This window comes from Balaenoptera acutorostrata, chromosome 15 (genome assembly GCF_949987535.1).
Source record: "Balaenoptera acutorostrata chromosome 15, mBalAcu1.1, whole genome shotgun sequence".
Lineage (NCBI taxonomy): Eukaryota > Metazoa > Chordata > Mammalia > Artiodactyla > Balaenopteridae > Balaenoptera > Balaenoptera acutorostrata.
Genome location: NC_080078.1, coordinates 22979935 through 23001056, shown reverse-complemented (window position 1 = coordinate 23001056; position 21122 = coordinate 22979935). Strand labels below are relative to the sequence as shown.

Sequence of the window (21122 nt, the reverse complement as noted above, 5' to 3'; positions counted from 1 at the left end):
TCTGTTCATTCACACCGCAAGGTCTCCCTACAATAATTGGAGATTACTTTATATAGTTTGTTTTTCTAACCGATTTTCTCTCCATGAGGGCTTGTGATCGCTTTCTGACCTGTTATACGTGAGCATCTCCTCCCCCTTCTGAATCATTCAATTCCTGCCAAGTTCTCCACCCCAGCTGTGGCCAGGGACCAAGTTCTGTTGTGTGCACAGAGAGAACTGAACTTCTGATCAGAGAGAACTGAACCCGCAAAGTCCCCATCCAAGACCTAACCCAAGTGTTTCCTAGACAGTACCAGGTAAGATGGAGGTGAATGACAGCTTCTTTGGGGGGGCGGGGGGTTGTGTTTATATGTGTGTGTTTATCTGACACAGGGCAGTAAAGTATGTGCTGAACTTAAAATCTGAAGACCCAATTTCAAATTCTGGCAGTGCCACTTACAGACCTTGAGCATGTCTCTTAACTTCTCTGACACTTCTTTTCCTTTACTGCAAAATGAGGATGGTGATATTGAGAGAGAGGGCTCAATGGGAATATACATGTGATATGCCTAGCACCGTGGCTGGCACATGGGTGATTGATTTAATGTTAGACAGCTCTGAATGTGGTGGGTTGTGGGAGGAGGGTACCGAGAGGTGTAAAAAACACCCAGAAAATAGACACTGGAAAGAAAACTCTATTATGCAGAAGTTTGTTCACAGTATATAAGGTGAATGCCTTTTATTAAAAAATATGTTTTTAATATCTAACAGGGAAGGGGTTGGCCTCAGAATTTGCTGGGAGTTAGAAGGCACCTCAACATTTATTGAGCCCTTATTCTGCATCAGACTCAGTGCTGGCTAAGTGATTTATATTGATTATCGTGCTAATCCTGTGGAAGTCTGATAGTGGGTATTACGACTATGCCCTCAAGTTTAGAGACATGAATGGTGGTCAAGATCACTCAGCTGGTACCCAGTGGAGCCAAACCTGGCTCTGTAACTCTAGGATCCCCTATAACACGCTAAGGATGTTGCCTCATAAAATAAATAGCTTTTCAGTCCAAATGCTTGTGAAATTAAAGCTCTGTTGCAAGAGCTCGTCAAGGCACTGTGTACCAGTCATATGGGATTTGGGTCCATCTAATGACCTCGTTTTAACTTAATTACTTCTTTAAAGATTCTATCTCCAAATACAGTCACATTCTGAGGTACTGAGGGTTAGCACTTCAACATATGAATTTTGAGGGGACACAATTCAGCTCATAATAAAGGATTAATTAATTTCCTCATTATTTCTCTTGGTGTTGCTTTGGTTTTTAGCTACTTATTAAGGGGTTGTTTGCACTGTCCTTGAGTATTTTAAGGAGGATCCTGCAGTAAACACCTGTGTATAAAAATAGAAATTGAGTCTGGTTTCTTGCTCTCATTGAGCTCATGCCTGTGGAGAGAGGTATTTGTTGGAAAAAATAGCAGGCAGGTTTTAGAAGTAGCTCTGCTACTAAACTTGCCTTGAAACCTTGGGGAAATCCCTGTCCCTCTTGGGATGTTGGCCTAGAATGGGGGTTTTAAGCTCAAATGTCGACAAGAGCTGGATAGGTACAGTAAGTGCAGAAGCAAGTAGCTGTAACAACATAGGGAGTAGTGGAAACCCTGTTGAATTGGACAACATTCCATTTAATTTTCAGCTCCAACCAGTTGGTGCCAGGTTGAAATAAAGGCCCAATGTTGCCAGGCCTTCTGAGTTTTCAAGAGAAATCTTCAATTCACATTTTAAATGAAATGCCCCAAATTTTAAATATTGGCAATTCAAATTTTTTCCTCCAAAGGATGAGGGTCAAACGCCTGGGCCAGCTGATTATCTTAGGGTCTTTCTTCCCTTAAATGCTCTGATAAAACAAAAGACAGTACTATTGATAGACAGGCACTAAAAAGGAAGGGGACATACTTTAGTTCATGTGGTCTAAGGATCCACACAGACAAAGAAACTCTAAGGGATGAAGTTTTCGCATATCTGTCCTCTTTTCTGCAGACAGTAGCAGGGTTCTGAGGGCAGCATCAAAATTAATTGAGGTTAGGTTATTACGAGTCTAAACAGGTTGAAAATAAATTGAGTCAAGTTTTATTGATCTCTTTAATGGGTCTATTGTCAAACAGTATTATGTTATTGCTGAAACAGGGGGAGGAGGCTTATTTGTTTGCAGTGATGAAGTGCTTGAACCTCAGAGCTATTTGTGAAGTGGCTTTCTTCTCACAGAACAGAAGTTCTAGCTTAAACCAATTTTCCCAATCAAACTTCAAGAAGCATCCTAATAAATGAGCGTTCTGCTCCCATGTTAGAAGCATTTGCTGGGATCTGGAGTGGCAAAGAAACTTTATTTCATAGGTCAAGTGATGGATTGGTAATAGCTACCTGGAATGCTGTCCTGGGGAAAACCCCGAGGCCAGATCCTGGTCCAGTAAGGAAGGTGCTGTGATATTAGCCTCCTCTGTCCTGAGTGAGGTGGTGCATAGTTGTCAATATTCTTAGAGTCTCAGGTGACAGAAACTCAATCTCAGGCAGGAAAAACTGTTGGCTCATAGAATTCAGGACAGGATATTACCAAGAGAGGGGTAGAGATGCAGACGGGCCTCAGGAACAATAGTTCTGAACCAGAGACTTGCATGCCTCTGAGATACTCTCTGCCCCTTATTTCCATGTCTCTGAAATCTTCCATGTTTTCTTCACTCATGCAAAGCAGTTATCTCCACATGACAGGAATTATAGCCACCGACAGTTTCCAAAGTGTGCATTTCATGGCTTCTACCAAGGAGAGACTGCCTTATATACCCTTTGATAACAAGCACAAACACACAAATTCTGGAGAGGGATTATGATTAGCCCAGTTTGGATTAAAAAATCATGGGAAATGACTGCTCAGCTCTGGACCAGTCAACTTTAGTTTCCATGAGAACCATACATTTGGGCTTGGTGGGAAGAGAGGTCTCCAGAGCAAGGATAACATTAGGTACAGGACTTTCAAGATGATAAGTTTCTACCAAAAAGGGGGTGGCCACATGGCCGCCATCCCAGGGGGTAAAAAAAAGAGGAGAAGACCCTCAGAAATATGTGCCAACCTTATCTGGTAGCTATAGCCCCTCCCCATCATTTTTTGCCTCATCTGGGAAGAGAAATCCCCACCTTAATCAGTAAGTTGTGCCTTCCAAATTCCATTGAGCTTAAACAAAGTATCACTCTAGCAACTAACCAGGAGCGTGACTTCATTTTGTGGAAGAAATTCTTGCTCCGATGACCAACCTACTATCCATCTCCTCCCAAGGCAGGTGGTGGCCTGAGAATTCTGTGCCTGCTTCCTGAGGACTGCTCCACCATGCGATGGCTGATGAAGTTCCGGGTCCTCTGGGACACCCAAAAATCCTGCCATGGCTTCCACCCTGCCCTTCAGCGCCTGTGCTGCCAGTCTTTATCGGGAGCTGGAGCCCCAAGATGGAATGACTATGATACACCTGAGGAATTTAACTTTGCAAGTGATGTACTGGACTACTGGACTCAAATGGAGAAGGTAAGGAGGCACCCATGATGGGGGGTGAGAACAGGATTGACCTCTTGCTCCTTGTAGGCTGAGGGTCACAGAACTAAGAATGGCTTCTGGCTAAGCTTACAAGCATCGTGGGAAAAGCTTAAGTTTTTGGCTTCAATTCTCAGCCTGGACACTTCCTTAATTCTCTGAGCCCCAATGGTTTTATCTGTGAAATGGGGATAATCTCATTTAAGAAACAAGATAGCAGGTAAAAAGTATCTGGTACACAGTCAAGTAATTGTGACCAAGTGTCTAGTTCTAATCACAGGTCAGCAAGTTGATGTTGGTCTGAATTCTCACCTTCAACTACTGGAACTGTGAGTCTAACTAGAATTCATCTCATCACACTTGGGCGTGACTTCAGGCTACAGTGAGAGGGAGGGTACAGGCAACCTGACTGTGCACATGAACATCTGACCATGTAACAAAATCATGTCATCTATCTTCCTATGAGGATGGCAAGTACATCTGGAGTCTTCCCTGTCAACTACCTACTTAAGCATGTAGCTTTAGGATGTGTCCAGAGAAACCTGTCCCTGTGGTCTCTGCAGACAAATGCACGTTCTTGGTTTGTCTTTTACCAAGAGACAGACCAAGAGAGGAGCAGTGGTGACACTAGGAGTTGGGGTAGACGGTGGGTGGTGTTCCAGCTACTAAGTCCCAGCTGGTAATGTCCACATTGTGAAAACCCACTGAACACTGTCTTTGTACAGAAGAAAGAATTCACCTGAGATGGAGTCAGAGAGTTGATGTATTTTTAATGTCCCATGAACATACATTCATATGTTAGTATTCAAAGCTTACATGCCTTTCATAGGGACTTTTTTTCCTACCTCCATCTTTTTCCTTTTTCTGAATTTCCATAATAACTCCAAGGAAAATAGAGCCCTCAGTTATGGAGAGCCTTTTTTTAATGTGCCATGTCAAGCACTTTGCATTTATTATTCTGATTAGATGGACACTTTAATTATCCCCATCTTCCAGCTGAGGAAACTGAGGTTCCAAGGGTTCAAATAACCTACAGAATTCACATACCTAATAAGTGAAGGAGCAGGATTTGGGTCCAGGCTGTCTGATTCTATAATCCACTGTTTAACCTGGTCTCACAATCTGATGATGTCCAAACATCTCTGCCTTCAGACTACAAACTGACTTTCATCACTGCCCAGACCAAAATTCTGGTTAGACTTTTTGAATCATAAGAAATGGCTGGAGAGGCCATCGTTTTTTTCCTGCATTTATCTTCATAAAGTCCTTATTAGTTCACACATCAACCCCTGGAGATTATCACCATGTAAATATTTTCCCAGGGAATGCCCCGTCTTTGTTGGGTCATTGTCAATTCCTCCATATCTCCAAACTTCTCCTACCCCCAGCACCTCCACCCTATTTACATTCATTCTCACAACAGTTCTGATCTGTCTGTTTCTACTTTTCCAACTGCCTTGATCACGATCAGTGTCTCTCTAGTGACATACGGTGTCTGACACCTAGCAATCCCTCAGTACACATTTGTGGAATACATTAATTTTGAAACTTGCCTACGAGCACCGTAGGGATTGATGCTGCTCCCATGGAAGACCTTCTGGAGGGCGTGTGCCACCACAGTCCACTCTGGCCTTCTGGGCCTCCCCTTACGACTTAACAAGCGTCATTCAGAAACTGATCCGTAGCCTAATCAACAACACAACCCAAACCATAACAAATAGACAGAATTTATTTTGACTCAATTTTCAACACATTTTACTTATTAAAAATGGTAAGTTAGAAATCCAACATTTTAATGTAATTTTTTTTTAGCATAAGCCAGGCAACATAGGTCCAGGGGTGGAATATAGTCACTCATTCAAGCCATCAATTTATAACCCCTGACTATCCTTGGGAATTAAACCCTATATTACTCTAGGCTCCAAGGATACTACACTCCAACTGATTCATGGAGCAGCCTCCCAAATCTATTCATGTGAGGTCACGTTCATGTCCAAAATCATTCATTCTGTCTGTTTGATACTGCATTCATTCATTCAGTTAGGATTTAGTGAGTACCTAACATGTGTTTTCGGGATACAAGTTTTTTACCTCTTCGGCTAGAATTATTCCTAGGTGTTTTATTCTTTTTGATGCAACTGTAAATGGGATTGTTTTCTTAATTTTTCTTTCTGATAGTTACTTGTTAGTGTATAGAAATGCAACAGAACCCACACAGTTCAAACCTGTGTTGTTCAAGGGTCAACTGTATTTGCTTTATGTATTAGGTGCTCTTATGTTGGCTGCATATATATTTACAATTGTTATATCTTCTTGTTGGATTGATTCCTTTATCATTATGAAATGTCCTTCTTTGTCTCCTGTTACGCTCTTTGTTTTATTTTTTTATTTCTATTTTTTTAAATTTATTTTATTTATTTATTTTTGGCTGTGTTGGGTCTTCATTGCTGCACGCGGGCTTTCTCTAGTTGTGGCGAATGGGGGCTACTCTTCATTGTGGTATGCGGGCTTCTCATTGCAGTGTCCTCTCTTGTTGCGGAGCATGGGCTCTAAGAGCACAGGCTTCAGTAGGTGTGGCTTGTGGGCTGTAGAGTGCAGGCTCAGTAGTTGTGGTGCCCAGGCTTAGTTGCTCTGCAGCATGTGGGATCTTTTAGGACCAGGGCTTGAACCTGTGTACCCTGCATTGGCAGGTGGATTCTTAACCACTGTGCCACCAGGGAAGCTCTGCTCTTTGTTTTAAAGTCTATATTGTCTGATATGTGTATTGGCACACCAGCTTCTTTTTTTTTTTTCACTTCCATTTATATGGAATACTTTTTTCCATCCCCTCACTTTTTCAGTCTGTGTGTGACTTTAGATCCGAAGTGAGTCTCTTCACAGGATATAATGGGTCTTTTTTTTTTTTTATCAACTTACCTACTCTATGTCTTTTGATTGGAATATTAATCCATTTATATTTAAGTAATTATTGCTAGGTATGTACTTATTGCCATTTTGCTGCTTTCTGGTTGTTTTGGTAGTTCTTTTTTGTTCCTTTCTCCTTTTTTTCCTCTCTTCCCTTGTGATTTGATGACCATGTTTAGTATTATGCTTGAATTTCTTTCACTTTTCTGTGTGTGTACCTATTATAGGTTTTTGGTTTGTGGTTGTCATGACATATATATATATATATATATATATATATATATATATATATATGGGTTTTTTTTTTTTAAAGAAATTCACGTTCTTTTATTTATTTATTTATTTATTTATGACTGTGTTGAGTCTTCGTTTCTGTGTGAGGGCTTTCTCTAGTTGTGGCAAGTGGGGACCACTCTTCATCGCGGTGCGCGGGCCTCTCACCATCGCGGCCTCTCTTGTTGCGGAGCACAGGCTCCAGACGCGCAGGCTCAGTAATTGTGGCTCACGGGCTCACTTGCTCCACGGCATGTGGGATCCTCCCAGACCAGGGCTCGAACCCGTGTCCCCTGCATTGGCAGGCAGACGCTCAACCACTGCGCCACCAGGAAAGCCCTATGGGTTTTTTTTTTAAGTTGATGATCTCTTAAGGTCAAATGCATTCTAACCACCCTACATTTTTACTGTTCCCCCCCATGTTTGTTGTTTTTGATGACATATTTTACATATTTTTCTTTTGCATATCCATTAACTACTTATTGTGGGTATAGATGGTTTTATTTCTTTGCCTTTTAACATTCCTACATAAGTGGCTCCTGATCTTGGAGAAGTGGCCTAATGTAGGAGATGTCCTATGGGCCCAGCAGCACACTCCCCTCTGGTCACCAGAGTTATATGCTCTAGGGTTGTATGCTCTATGGTTCCCCCCTCTGTGGGCTATGTGGGCCCTTCTGTAGTGGCATGGCCAACTACCGTGGGGGCACTGGTAGTCAAGGCTGGCCCCCAGACTGATTGGCTGGCATTCCCTGTCTCATGTAGTGGTTGCCAGCCTGTAGGCAGGGCTGGTTCCTGATGTGGCTGGCCATGTGGCCTGGGGTGTTCCAGGGCTGATATTGGCCCACTGGTGGGTGAAGCTGGATCCTGGGATAGCTGGCCATGGGGTTAGGGCACCTGGAGCTGGGGTTGGCCCACCGGTGATTGGGGTCATCTTTAGATTTAAATTAACCCTGAAATTCCTTATTTATATTCCAGAGTTGTTGTTTTTTATTTATTCATTCAGTACATATTTAACGAACATTACTATGTACCAGGTGCTCTTCTAAGAGCTTTGATAAAGAATTTAAAAGTTATCACTAATTTTTTGTTGTTGTTTTATTGAGATATAATTGAAATATAATTATCACTGTTTTCCTAAAAAAACAAAAACCAGCAGTTTTTCAGGTCAGACTCAACACACTAGCATGCATATCGAAATATTTAGACATAAAATCTGGGGTTTTCATTGAAGAAAAGCTTTTAGTAAAGGATTTAACTTTTTTTTTAATACATAGGTTATTAAGATTCCTATTCATCAACTTTGGAAAGTTAAATTTTTTTAGCAATTTGTTCATTTCATTCAAAATGTCATAAAGTTATTTTTTGACATAAAGTTATTAATATTTTTATTATTGCTATTTTAATCTCTGTAAGATTTGTAATAATGTACACCTTTTATTCTTGATATTTTTAATATGTTTATTCTCTTTTTTTTTCTTGATAAGTCTTCCTAAGAGTTTACCAAGTTTATAAATCTTTTCAAAACCAGTTTTGGTTTTACTGATATACTCTATTGTGTATTTGCTCTCCATTTGATTGATGCCTACTGTTATCTTTATTATTTCTTTTCTTGTATGCTCCCTTGATTTAATTTGTTATTCTTTTTTTAGATTCTTGAAATGGAAGCTTATGTCCTTACTTTTAACCCTTCCTTCTTTTCCAATATATGCATTAAAAGTATAAATTTCCCACTAAGCACTCCTTTTAGGTACATTATACAAATTTAGATATATCATATTTTATTACCATTCTGTTCAAAACATTTTTTATTTGCCTTTTGATTCTTCTCTGGCCCATAGATTACATAGAAATGTATCGGTTAGTTTCCTGATAGTTGAGATGGGTTTCTCATTGTCTTCTTGTTAATGATTTCTAGCTTAATTTCATTGTAGTCAAAAAGTATAGTCTGACTTTTGAAATTTCTGGAGGTTAGTAAACATTACAAATACAATGGAAGAGAAGGTGAGTTATATCATTGTTGGGGAAAGTGTTTTATCTATGTCAGTTAGGATTTAAATTCTATGAAATCTATCATATTCTATCATTAATTTACAGAAATTATAGAAATTCTACTTGTATTTCATTTTAATTAAAAATAAGGCAAGCCCTTTCTATAGGCAGTAAATTCTTATGTGTTTTAACATTCAGAAAGAATCATCTCATTCATCAATCACATGAGTAATTTATCTACCTTTCCAATTTTCCTTCTTTATCTTAACAAGGAGTAGCTACGTAGGTTTTTGTTTATTTAAATCAACTGTATTATCTATAATTTACCTAGAATACAATTCACACACTTTATATGATAGTTTAATAAGTTTTAGAACATTTCTATCACCGCAAAAATTTCCTTTTGCCCTTTCCTAGTCAATACCCACCCACCCCCACCCTGAGCCCCAGGTAGACACTAATTTGCTGTCACTAGCCATTATATTTCTCTTTCCTAGGGTTTCATAGAAATGGAATAATATAAGATGCACTCTTTTGTGTCTGGTTTCTTTTACTCAGCATGTTTTTGAGATTCATTCATATTGTTTTGTGTATTACTTCTTCATTCCTTTTTATTGCTGAGTTAGTGTTTTATTTTTTAGATCTATTTCTCAATTTCCTTTGGCTTCAAACTTCCCTGCATAAAACTTTAAATCTCATATCCAGTTTAAAGGTTGTGTTTTATCTTCTTGAAAACATGCTAATCTTAATATCACATTATCAGATTAATTCTGAGCCCCCAAAACTATAAATGCTTAAGCAATATCTTCTTCAAGTTGCAAGAGTTAGGAATCTAAACTTTTGTCTGAATAAAAACAAAAAATGTTTTTACATTGATACCCCAAACTTTCTATCATTTTGTAAACTCATACAGAAATATTATATAATCTGTTCCCCTTATATAGACAGTGCACAACTAGACATTTATACTTGCTAACATTCCTTAATCTGTTGGAGAATATTTTTTTTCATAGCACTGATTTTTCCATAGATATGAATATATGTATATACATATATCTGTGTGTGTGTGTATGTATGTATGTATATAAGTCTTATCTCAGGTGAGACACACTCTTTTGTTCCAGTCATATGAGGCAGAGATGGTAGGATCATGTTTGCACATATGTGGGAAATAATTTCTGGAAGATTATACACCAAACAATTATCAGTGTTGACCTTCAGGGAGTGAAAATGTGATGAGAAATTTGAAGAAATTTTTCTGTTCATAAGAAATTTTTCTGTTAGTAAGATTGTGCATTGCCTGAACTTCTACTCTGAACATGCTTTGCTTGGGGAATTAAAAAAACTTAAAAAAATCATTTTACTTGGGGAAAATAAAAGACTTGATTTAAACAAGAAAATGAAAGTTGTCCATAGACATTTAAAACTGTTTACATACATGTGTATATGTATGTCTTGTTCACCACTGTATCCTTTTGGTCTAAGAACAGTGCCTAAGAAATAATGAGAACTTGGCAAATATATATTGGATGAATGAATGGATACTATTATATAAATTTGGATTTAATGTAAATATGGTTTTGCTTTTCTAAATTGATATTGTATAAGATTTTTATTGCAAAAATATTCTGAAAGTTTTCTTGATTGGTTTAATCATATTCCATAACATGGAAGTAACAATTCTGCCAACAGCATATAGTTGAATTCTAGGTTTTTTATCCATTTTGCCAATCTAGTTCTTTTGATTGGGGAATTTCTTTCACTTACATTTAAAGTAATTACTGATAAGGATGACTTACTATTACCATATTGTTAATTGATTCCTTGATGTCACAGCTTTTGTGTCCCTCAGTTCATCCCTTACTGCCTTCCTCTGTATTTACTTGATTTTTTGTAGTGATACGTTTTGATTTTCTTTTCGTTTCCTTTTGGGAATATTCTGTAGATAATTTCTTTGTGATTACCATGGGAATTACATATAACATTCCAAATTATAACACTTCATTTTAAACTAATAACAACTTAACTTCGTTCACATACAAAACCCTACTGTTTTCCAGTTCCCTTGCACCTTCCTATATTATGTTATTGATTTCACAAACTATATCTTTACATATTGTCTACCCATTAACATAGATTTATAATTATTTTTTATGCTTTTGTGGTTTTCATACAGTGAAAGAATAAAAAGTGAAGTTATGAACCAAAATTATAACAATAGTGTTTTTATATTTGTCTTTGTATCTATCTTTATTAAAGAACTTTATACTTTTATATGTAAGTTACTCTCTAATGTCCTTTCATTTCAACTTGAACTCCTTTTAACATTTCTTGTAGGGAAAGTCTAAGGATAATGAACTCCCTCAGCATTTTTTTTTTTTTATCTGAGAATGTCCTAATTTCTCCCTCATTTTTAAAAAACGTTTTAATTTCTATTGGAGTATAGCTGATTAACAATGTTCTGATAGTTTCATGTGCACAGTGAAGCAACTCAGCCATACATATTCTCCCGCATTTTTTTTTTAATTTTTATTTATTCATTTATTTATTCATTCATTTATGGCTGTGTTGGGTCTTCGTTTCTGTGCGAGGGCTTTCTCTAGTTGTGGCAAGTGGGGGCCACTCTTCATCACGGTGCGCGGGCCTCTCACTGTAGCGGCCTCTCTTGTTGCGGAGCACAGGCTCCAGACGCGCAGGCTCAGTAATTGTGGCTCACGGGCGTAGTTGCTCCGCGGCATGTGGGATCTTCCCAGACCAGGGCTCGAACCCGTGTCCCCCTGCATTGGCAGGCAGATTCTCAACCACTGCGCCACCAGGGAAGCCCCCTCCCGCATTTTTGACGGACAATTTTGCTAGATATAGAATTTTTGGTTGACAGTTTTTTCTTCCTTATCACTTTAAATATATAACCTCACTGCCTTCCGGTCTTCAATCCACTGGTAATCTTATTAAGAATTTCACCTGATGAGTCGCTTTTCTCTTGCTGCTTTTAAGATGCTCTCTTTGTCTTTGTCTTCTGTAGTTTGATTGTAATGTCTCTCTGTGGGTGTCTGGGTTTTCCTACTTGGAGTTCATTGAGCCTCTTGTATTTGTCTCTCCATGCCTTTCCTCAAATTTGAGAAGTTTTTAGCCATTATTACTTCAGATAAGTTCTATGCTCCATTTTCTCTCTTTCTTCTCCTTCTGATATTCCCATAATGTGTATGTTGGTCTCTTTGATTGTGCCCCATATGTTTCTTAGGCTCTGTTCATTTTTCTTCTTGTAGTTTTCTTTTTGCTCTTCCAACTCAATAATTTTAGATGACTTGTATTCAAGTTTACTGATTCTTTCTTCTGCCTACTCATGTCTGCTGTTGAGTCCCTTTGTGAAGTTTCCAATTCAGTTATTGTATTTTTCAGCTCCAGAATTTCTGTTTGGTTCTTTTTATAATTTGTATCTCTTTGTTGATATTCTCATTTTGTGCATATATTATTTTCCTGATTTGCTTTAGTTCTTTGTGTTTTCCTTTAGCTCTTTCAGTGTATTTAAGACAGTCATTTAAAACTCTTTGTCTAGTAACTGCAGCCTATGTCTCTTTAGGGTCAGTTTCTGGAGATTGATGTTGTTACTTTCAGTAGGCTGCTTCTCTTTTTCTTTGTAGACCTTGTGATCTGTTGTTAAAAATTCGATATTTAAAAACAATAGCCACCTCTCTCAGTCTTTGCAGACTGGCTCCATGCAGGGAAAGACCTTCAATAATCTGCTCAGTATGAAAACTTAAGGTCTTCTCTGGCATGTGTCTTTCCTGGTCCTGTGCATGTGCTTTTATTTTTATTTTTTTCTAGTTTTGGCTGCTCGTTAACGTTTTAACTTTCTTAAAAGTCTGCTTCTTCTGGGGGACTTAAATGTTCTATTCTTTCTTTGTCTGTAGTCTCTAATCCCTAGGTAACCACAGGTCTACTGTTTCCACACACTGTGACATCTGCCACTGTTTTCAGATACCTCCAATATGCCCTCATACCCATCTGAGCTCCAAGTCAGTCAAGACAGAAACCAGTGCCTAAGGGCGCCTCCAGACAAGCCAGAATGTTGCACACAAGTTTCAGTCTTTTTCATCTATCCTAGGGGAGGGGCTGGGAATTGGGTGGCTTCCTCTGACTACACTGTACCACATCAGAGAGCGGGTGGTGCAAGAATAAGCAAAAACACCACAAAATGTCTTACCATTTTGGTTATGACTTTTTATTGTTTGGGCATTTGTTGGTTCCTGTGGATTTGTGACTCTTTTCTAAATTCCTACAAGGCCATCTTAGTCTATTGTTGTTTACTTGATGTTTTTGTGAGGAGGAAAAGGCCCTGGAGCTTCCAAGACTGACTTATTGCACCTCTTGAGGTACCTTAATTTAAAAAATAATTTCCCCAAATATTCAGGAATTAAATTATCCTCTTTTATTTTGTTGTAATAATAATAACAACAGTAATTTTATTCAGTACCTACTATATGCCAGGCACTGTTATACTCACTTGACCTTTTAAAATAATTAATTTGAACTTTACTACATTCTAGGTAGTATTATTATACCCGTTTCATAGGTGAGAAAACTGAGGCACAGAGATTAACCTACTGTCCATGTGGAACTAAGACAGACACATGGGGAATAAAATTGTAAGTCTTCAATAAGTAACATGAAGGCTCTTCATGATTTTATGTGGCTTAAGAGGAGGGGGTTACAGTAGGCCAGAAGAAGTTGGCTGGATCACACCTCCCCCCAACTTCTCTTGGCGCTATAAATGCTTTAAAATGGGATCTCAGACCTTGAGCTACACTCACAGTGGAATGTGACTGTGGCGGTGGATTGGCCAAATTAGTGCCCCTTTCCTTTGAAGCAGGAAATAACATGTAGCATATGATCCTAACCAGGAAGGCAAGAGAGGTCCAAACCCAGCCCTGTGGTGGGTGAATAACCAAGGGGATGAAGTGAAGTGGAGTTTCAGAGAGATGACAGACTTAACCCGTCGTGCAGCCAACGTCTTCACACAGACCTGTGGCCTCCAGGAGGGAGACAATCTAGCCTTGATTCTGCCTCGAGTGCCTGAGTGGTGGCTGGTGATCGTGGGCTGCATCCGAACAGGTTAGTGACCCAAGCAGACCTTTGGGCTCACCTAGAGCCAGTTTGTCCTGAAATATTAGGTGCTTTCTCTTCCCCCCAGTTGTTCTTCTTCACAGTCTTTCTTTTTCTCAGACTCACTCAAATATTATTTTACTCCTTCTGATCCACTCTCTCCCTTATACTCACACCCTCTCAAACACAAAGTCATAATTCTCTCTCTCTCTCTCTCTCTCACACACACACACACACACACACACACACACACACACTTTCTCTTACATGGTATCAGACATTCTTGCTTTTTTATAAGATTCATCAGTTGTTAACGTTTTGCCATATTCGAGCCCTCTCTCCCAGTGAGTCATTTAAGAATCAGTTGCAGACACTGTGACACCCACAAACACCAGATAAACACTGGAGCATGCATCTGCTAAGATCCAAGACATTTCCTTCACATAACCACAGTAGAGTTATCACGCAAGAAGTTTAACACTGATGCAATATAGTTACGTGATATACATCCATCGTCAAAATTCCTCGATTGTCCCAATAATGTCCTTTATAGCATTTATTTGGTTTAAATCAAAAATCCAATGCATTGCATTTAGTTGTTATACCTCCCCCGTCTCCTTTAATCTAGAATGTTTCTCTACGTTCTACACTGTCTACATGACGATGACAATTTTGAAGCGTCTAAGCCAGTTGTTTTGCAGAAGGTCCATCAAAATTTGTATTTCTGACTCCTTCTTCATGATTATCTTCAGGTTAGACATTTTTAGCCCAGGTACTAGAAGGGCAATATTGTGTCTTCCTTGGTGCATCACTTTGGGGATATACAAAGTTGGTTTGTCCTAGTATAATTGATATTGTTTTATGACTTTAGAAAGGTAGTATCCACCTTTGTAAAGGTACCTTTTCCCTTTGTAGTTAGTAAGTAATCTGTCGTGTAATATTTATGGGACTGTGTGAATATCCTGTTCTGCAGCTGTCTTTCACCTTATGGTTTGAGAATCCACTGATGATTCTTGACTGAAGTGAATATTTTAATGGTGGTCGTTTATTAGGATTTTCTATTTATATCATTCCCTCTATATTTATTAGTTGGCATTCTTCTATAGAGATTTTCCTTTCCCTTTTAATTGCTTATCTATGCATTAATCTATATAATAAGTATGGGACTCATGGATTCTTTTTTGAATCGCTTCAGTTGTATAATGCATGCTCATACAACAATATGTCGTGCTCTTGCTCACATATTCTCTGTCTCATGTTTTCTCACAAATAGTTGTTTAATCCATCAAGATCAAGAATTAACAGCAGTGGCTGAGGGAGTATAGAGAAGCCATGCCATCTGTATAGTGAAGAGATGGTCCATGAGAAACCCAAGACATGAATTGAGACCTCTGGGATAAGAAGAATTAAAGAGGAGTAGAAGCAAAGGATGGAAATTCCAAGAATGTTCATAGCACATGGAAATGCTTAGAGTCAGGAGTAGCCTATATGAAGAATGGTCATCTTGAAATAGAGAATAGAGTTGTGGGAGAGAAAGATGGAGAGTGAGCAGTGCCCTCAAAGTCAGGATGGGGGGAGTGTGGTGTTTTCCTGGAGAGAGGGTCCAGGTGTTAGTGAAGAGAAGAAATGTGGAGGGGAAAAAGTCAGTGCTCTGTGGAACTAAGCAGGCTAATAATACGGAAGGTGGGCAGTAGGAAGATTCAGGACAGGGCATCTGGTGGAGAAATTAGAACGCAATAGGGACACACAAAGACTTGAGCTAATTGTTGGTGATGGAAGATGGAAGGGAAAGTAGAAAAGTTCAAAGGACATTGTAGTTAACTTTGGGTATGACGAACGAAGGAAAGAGAGGAAATTCAAGATGACACAAGGAATGATGACAAGAGATGACAAGAGATTCACGATGACAGAGAAGGAAGTGAGAGGAGAAAAATGGGGGCAGGGATGCAGTGTCAGGGACACTGTCCTACTTGTATCTTTCCCAGATCCTGTGTAAATTTGTATAAAGAAGGACTCACCTGTCTACTGGCTAGATCCATTTAGAGTAGAAATTATTAGGGCAGGCGTTTCAAATTTTAATGTGCATAGAAATCTCTTGGAGATCTTGTTAAAATGCAGATTCTGATTCAGTAAGTTTGGGGTGGGGTGTGAGATTCTGTGTCCTAGGCGGTGTTGATGCTGTGGACCATACTTTGTATATCAAGAAGTTAGGGGATTTCTGTGCAGATAAACCAGGTCTGACAGCCAAGGTTGTGAGGCTGTGAAAGAGATACCAGAGCAAGCAGTTTCTTTCTCATCTCTAGGGATCGTCTTCATGCCAGGGACCACCCAGATGAAGGCCAAGGACATTCTCTACCGACTACAAGTGTCTAAAGCCAAGGGCATCGTGACCACAGATACCCTTGCCCCAGAGGTGGATTCTGTGGCCTCTGAGTGTCCTGCTCTGAAAATCAAGCTCCTGGTGTCTGACCACAGCCGTAAAGGGTGGCTGGACTTCCGATCACTGATTCAGTGAGTTTCTGGTCTGATGAATGTGCTTTCTGAGGAATGGCAGGAGAAAGCCACTCACTGCCAAGTGCTGGTAGAGAAGCAGCCAGTGGGAGGAAGCTCACCAGGTCTGAGCCTCTCTTCACAGCTATGTCTCTGATTTGCTGTGCAATCTTGGGCTACTTCCTTCTCCTCTCTTGGCTGCAATTGTTTTCTGTATAAAATGAGGAAATTGAACTTCTATGGCTCTGTCACTAAAGTATAATCACCCCTGTGCAAAGGAGATGTGTAAAGTCAGAGGGTTATTGTGTTGCATTTTCCTTGTAGGTGGGGAATCTGAAATATTATTTTTATGTAAATAATTAGCAATTAAAGAAGTTGAACGAAAGGTTAAGATGAATTTTTAAGGTGAAACTTGAGACTGAGAAAAAAATGACAGGCAGCTTTGGGAGCAAACACCTTCCATGTGTTAGGGGGTGGGTGTCTATAGGGACACCTTGAAGGGAAAGTTAGGGAAGTGCTAAAAGTAAGAAAGACCGCTCCACCTCCAAAACTCTGATTCTGCAAGCCTTCAGACATTCTTCATATCACACACAAACCATGCTGGATTTGTTTTCTTGAAGTAATTCCACAGTTTTTAAAGCTCTTTACTTCAACCCCCAACGGCAAATATTACAGTGAAATCACATCTTATGCTAGATTCTAAAGTCAGAGAATTAGATTAAAATAGCTTAAACAATACTCATTAAAACTCGCCTAAATTGTCCAGACTCAGTATGGTATCATTTCTACACAAGAGCCAGTGCTCCCTCCAGCACTGGGATTACTTGCAGCCTCTCTGACTGAGTACTATAGGAAGTTTGCATTTACAATTATAATAGGCCCAAGAAAGAGATTCTCAGCCAAGGAGAAGCTCCCCAAGAACCGAGGCAGATGGAGGGAGCTACGGATTCTACCTTCCATCTCTAGCTCATGCTAGGGCAGATGTACATATATATATTCTTTACACTCTCATTCTCCCTAGCTTTCTCTTTCCCACCCCTCAACACCAAGTTTATGAGGTTAAATTCCCATGAAGCTAGTCTGTGTAAAATACAGGGTTAGCAGTGTGACTAAAAGCATAGTATATGGATCACACTCTCTGAGTTTGAATCTTGGCTCTGCAACTTGCTGGCTATATGTCTTCAGGTAAGTTACCTAACCTCTCTGAGCCTCAGTTCCCTCATCTACAAAATGGGCATAAAAGCAGTACTTACCTCTTAGGGTTGCTATGAAGATTAAATGAGTTCTTATTTGTAAATCATTTAGAGCATTGTCTGGAATCATTGGCAATACTTTTTCAATGTTTATTAAAGTAAAAATAATCCTTCATATTTTCCCCACTTTTTAAAATGAAGAAATGTCAGTCCACCTATCCAAGTCACACATAAACTTTGTTTGATGCCTAATACTGGGAGTTGCAAACCCCAGTTTTCTGACTCTAAGCCTCATATTGCTTCTTTTGCTTCCCCAGAGGATGGAAAAACAGGAAACATGACTTCTGTCCTTTTGTATTGAATCCCTTTGCAGATCAGAATCCCCAGTTCACACCTGTATTAAGTCAAAGACCCTGGACCCAATGGCCATCTTCTTCACCAGTGGGACCACAGGCTTCCCCAAGATGGCAAAGCACAGCCATGGACTTGCTTTGCGATCCTTCTTCCCTTCATGGTAGGAGAGAGGGCACCAACTTAGAAGCTGGGCCACAGATCTGGGGTGAAGTGTGTATGTGTATGTGTATGTGTATGTCTATGTGCTGGGAAAAGAACTCCTCGTGGAATTGACCCAATGCTGTTTATCCTTTCTGCTCTCTTTGGTTCAGACCCCTAAGGGTGTGAGAAGTATAGACTATGTATGAGTGTTTGCTGACAGAAGCATCTGAATGACAAAGGAGGCACATTTGGGTCCTACCTGAGCACCTTCACAGCAGGCATGGAGGAGATGTGGGTGGAAACAGCAGGCATTCTGCTAACCACACAAATGACAAGCCCCTGTGTCACTCTCAGTGGTTCCAGGGTTTAGTGGGGAAAGATAAAACGCTCCAGCAATGTGACCTTATGTGACAGGTCTTCTCCTCTCCTCGATTGTGGACAAATCCAGCATGAAGTTTCCCAATCAGGAACTGTTAGGGAAAAATAATACCTGGAACTAAGCCACACCAAGCCACTGCCCTAACCTGGAACAAACATAGAGGCTGAAGCTGGGTTAACCATTTAATCAATTTTAAACCAAACTCTTCTCCCTTCTCCCCATCCACCAGCTAGTAACATTCAAACCAGACCACGTTCTGTATACTTTGTACATTATTAACCAGACCAGGGGGACAGAGAAGGCTTTTTGTAGACAGTTGGTATCTGTGGTAATGATAACAACTGAGTAGCAAAATCCTGGAGGAATGGGGGTGGAGAGAAGGGAAGGATAGTATAGTAGTCAGAATAGTATCTGAGGCCAACTGTATTTTGGAGTTAGCAGGAAATTACTGCAGCTGAAGACGTCTGATGTCCTCTGGTGCCTATCAGACACAGGCTGGATTCTAGCTGTCGCAGGGTCCCTGCTTGAACCATGGACAGCGGGGTCTACAGTCTTTGCCCATCATCTGCCCCAGTTTGATCCCAAGGTCATTGTACAGGTAAGAAGACGAACCTTTCGATATCAACAAACTCCCGGAAAAAACTTATTTCGAGTTCAAAAACTGGATCCAACTGAGAAAATACTTTATTTAGCAAAGAAGCCTCTTAGTATAATATAACCCTGGTTCTGGGTTTCTCAAATGTGAAGCACTGAATCAATCATTGTGTCAGAATTACATCAAGATGTAACTTTGAAGAAAACACATATTCCAAACCTTTCCCTAGAACTATGGATCAGACTTTGTGGACCTGGGAACCAGAATATACGTTTTGAGAAATGAAAGCAAACAGAACAAGCTCAGGCCTCCTGTATCCTGGATCCTGGCTCTACCAGGGCCAGGTAGCTGGTGTGTGAATGTTGTATTTGTGTGGCTACTCAATTTAATGACGTATTTAGAAACAAAGGCATTGGAATATGACAGATCTAGTTTCGTATCCCATGATTGACATTTATTAGTGGTTTACTTACCACTCTGAGCTTCAGTTTCCTCATCTGTAAAATGAGAGTCTTAATGGTTACTATCTCCACAAAATTGTTGGGAATATTAATGAGATGACATAGGAAAGATGTGTAAAGTGCTTAGCCCTGAAACTAGCACAGAGAGAACACTCAGTAAGTGGTAGCAGTTGCTGTTATGCATACACCATGATAATAACTGAGGTCACCTGCGTGAACTCCTTCAACGTATTTCTCTTCACTTAAAAATTATCTTTGTGTCTCCACTCACTCCCCTGCTTTCTATCTCAGAGGCAGACCTGCCCCTTCACCTCTCAATGTCCAACTCCCTCCCGACAACTGCTGCCGATCCTGTTCTTTTCCCTGCCCTTCTGTTTGGAGCCCCTCTCTATTAATCTTTAACTCATTAAACCTTTTCTCCTGTATTTTCAATCTCTCACTTTTCATTGACTCTACTCCCTCAGTCCATAAACATATTCAAAGTTCCTCATCCTAAGAACACCTTCCCTTCACCCTGGTACACCTTGGACCAGCCCCGTCTCTCCTCCCTTAAGGTCAACTTGCTCCATAGCACATTCTGCACTTGCTACAGCTACCGCCTGTTCCCCCAGCTTAGTCCTGAGCACCGCAGTCATCCAAGGCTCTGCCCTCAACTGTCCCTCCCCTCTAAGCAGCTGCCTTTACTTCCATTTCTCCAGCAGGTACATCACTCAGGTGGCTCTCAAAACTGTCCAGTCTTCTCTCTCCAGGCTACTTCCCCCCTGTTTTTCTGCTGGTTGGTTAAGTTCATCTGATCATCCCTCGAACACCTGAAACTGTACCTCCCACTTCTCATTCCCTGCCCCTATGTCAATATCTGCCTCTCCGTCATTATTTTCTGCCTGCATCCTGCCAGCCTCTGAGCAATAAAACTGCACAAACCACACTGAATCCACCTCTCTCCTTCCCCCACCAGGTCTAATTCTCCTTCCCCTACAAGGGGTGTCCCCAGAGTCTCAGTGTATTTTAAGCTTGAATGATTTCAAAGAATTGAGTCTACAAATTTACCCCAAACCCTGCATTTGAAAGTTTATTGTTTAATTTACTTTACACTTATTACTTTCGTGAATTTTTAAAAATAAACTTTTTAAATTACTTGGTTTCAGTCTCTCCTACTGAAGATGGGAGATAGTGACTAAAACGAAAAATGTTAAATTAAAAATTTACTATTCAAATTCACAAAACAAAACTTTCCCTTCATTCCCTCCTACCCATCCCCTCAACTTAGACTTCCTTGTGTTGCTCCAGTAGTACCTGACACATGCCATGTACGGAATTCATGCTCAATTTAGGTATACTGAAAGAATTAACCGATGAATAAATGGGCTCTCCTAGAGGAGAGGTCAGAGTTAAAATGCGAATAACAAATCTATATTTTAAATCTTAATTGTAAAAATAAAATTTTTTCTCTCCTAACTTTCTAGACATTATTCAAATACCCTATTACCCAATGCCTTGCTGCGCCCTCTGTATTTCGAATGATTCTGCAGCAGAATTCCACCAGGTATGGTAGAAGTGGCTGCAGTTGGTAACAGGAATCTTCGGGTAGGATTTTAAGTTATGTGATGCACTGTGGTCTGACTGATTTTAGCTATGGTTCTTTGAGGATACTGTGGGGGGGGGGGTGGTAAATGTTGGTGGTGATATTTAGCAGCT

The 21122-nt window shown here is 39.9% G+C and overlaps 1 protein-coding gene across 1 annotated transcript in view; it reads left to right on the top strand.

Moving 5' to 3' along the window:
- Positions 1–21122, top strand: part of LOC102999573 (acyl-coenzyme A synthetase ACSM1, mitochondrial-like) — a 45275-nt gene continuing 24153 nt past the window's right edge. Inside the window, exons 1-7 of the mRNA XM_057528444.1 lie at positions 1–296; positions 3297–3539; positions 13613–13823; positions 16118–16325; positions 17871–18011; positions 18810–18969; positions 20891–20970. Of these exons, the coding sequence (XP_057384427.1) occupies positions 3348–3539; positions 13613–13823; positions 16118–16325; positions 17871–18011; positions 18810–18969; positions 20891–20970 (992 nt within the window). The 5' untranslated portion in view covers positions 1–296; positions 3297–3347. The remainder of the gene's footprint in view (positions 297–3296; positions 3540–13612; positions 13824–16117; positions 16326–17870; positions 18012–18809; positions 18970–20890; positions 20971–21122) is intronic.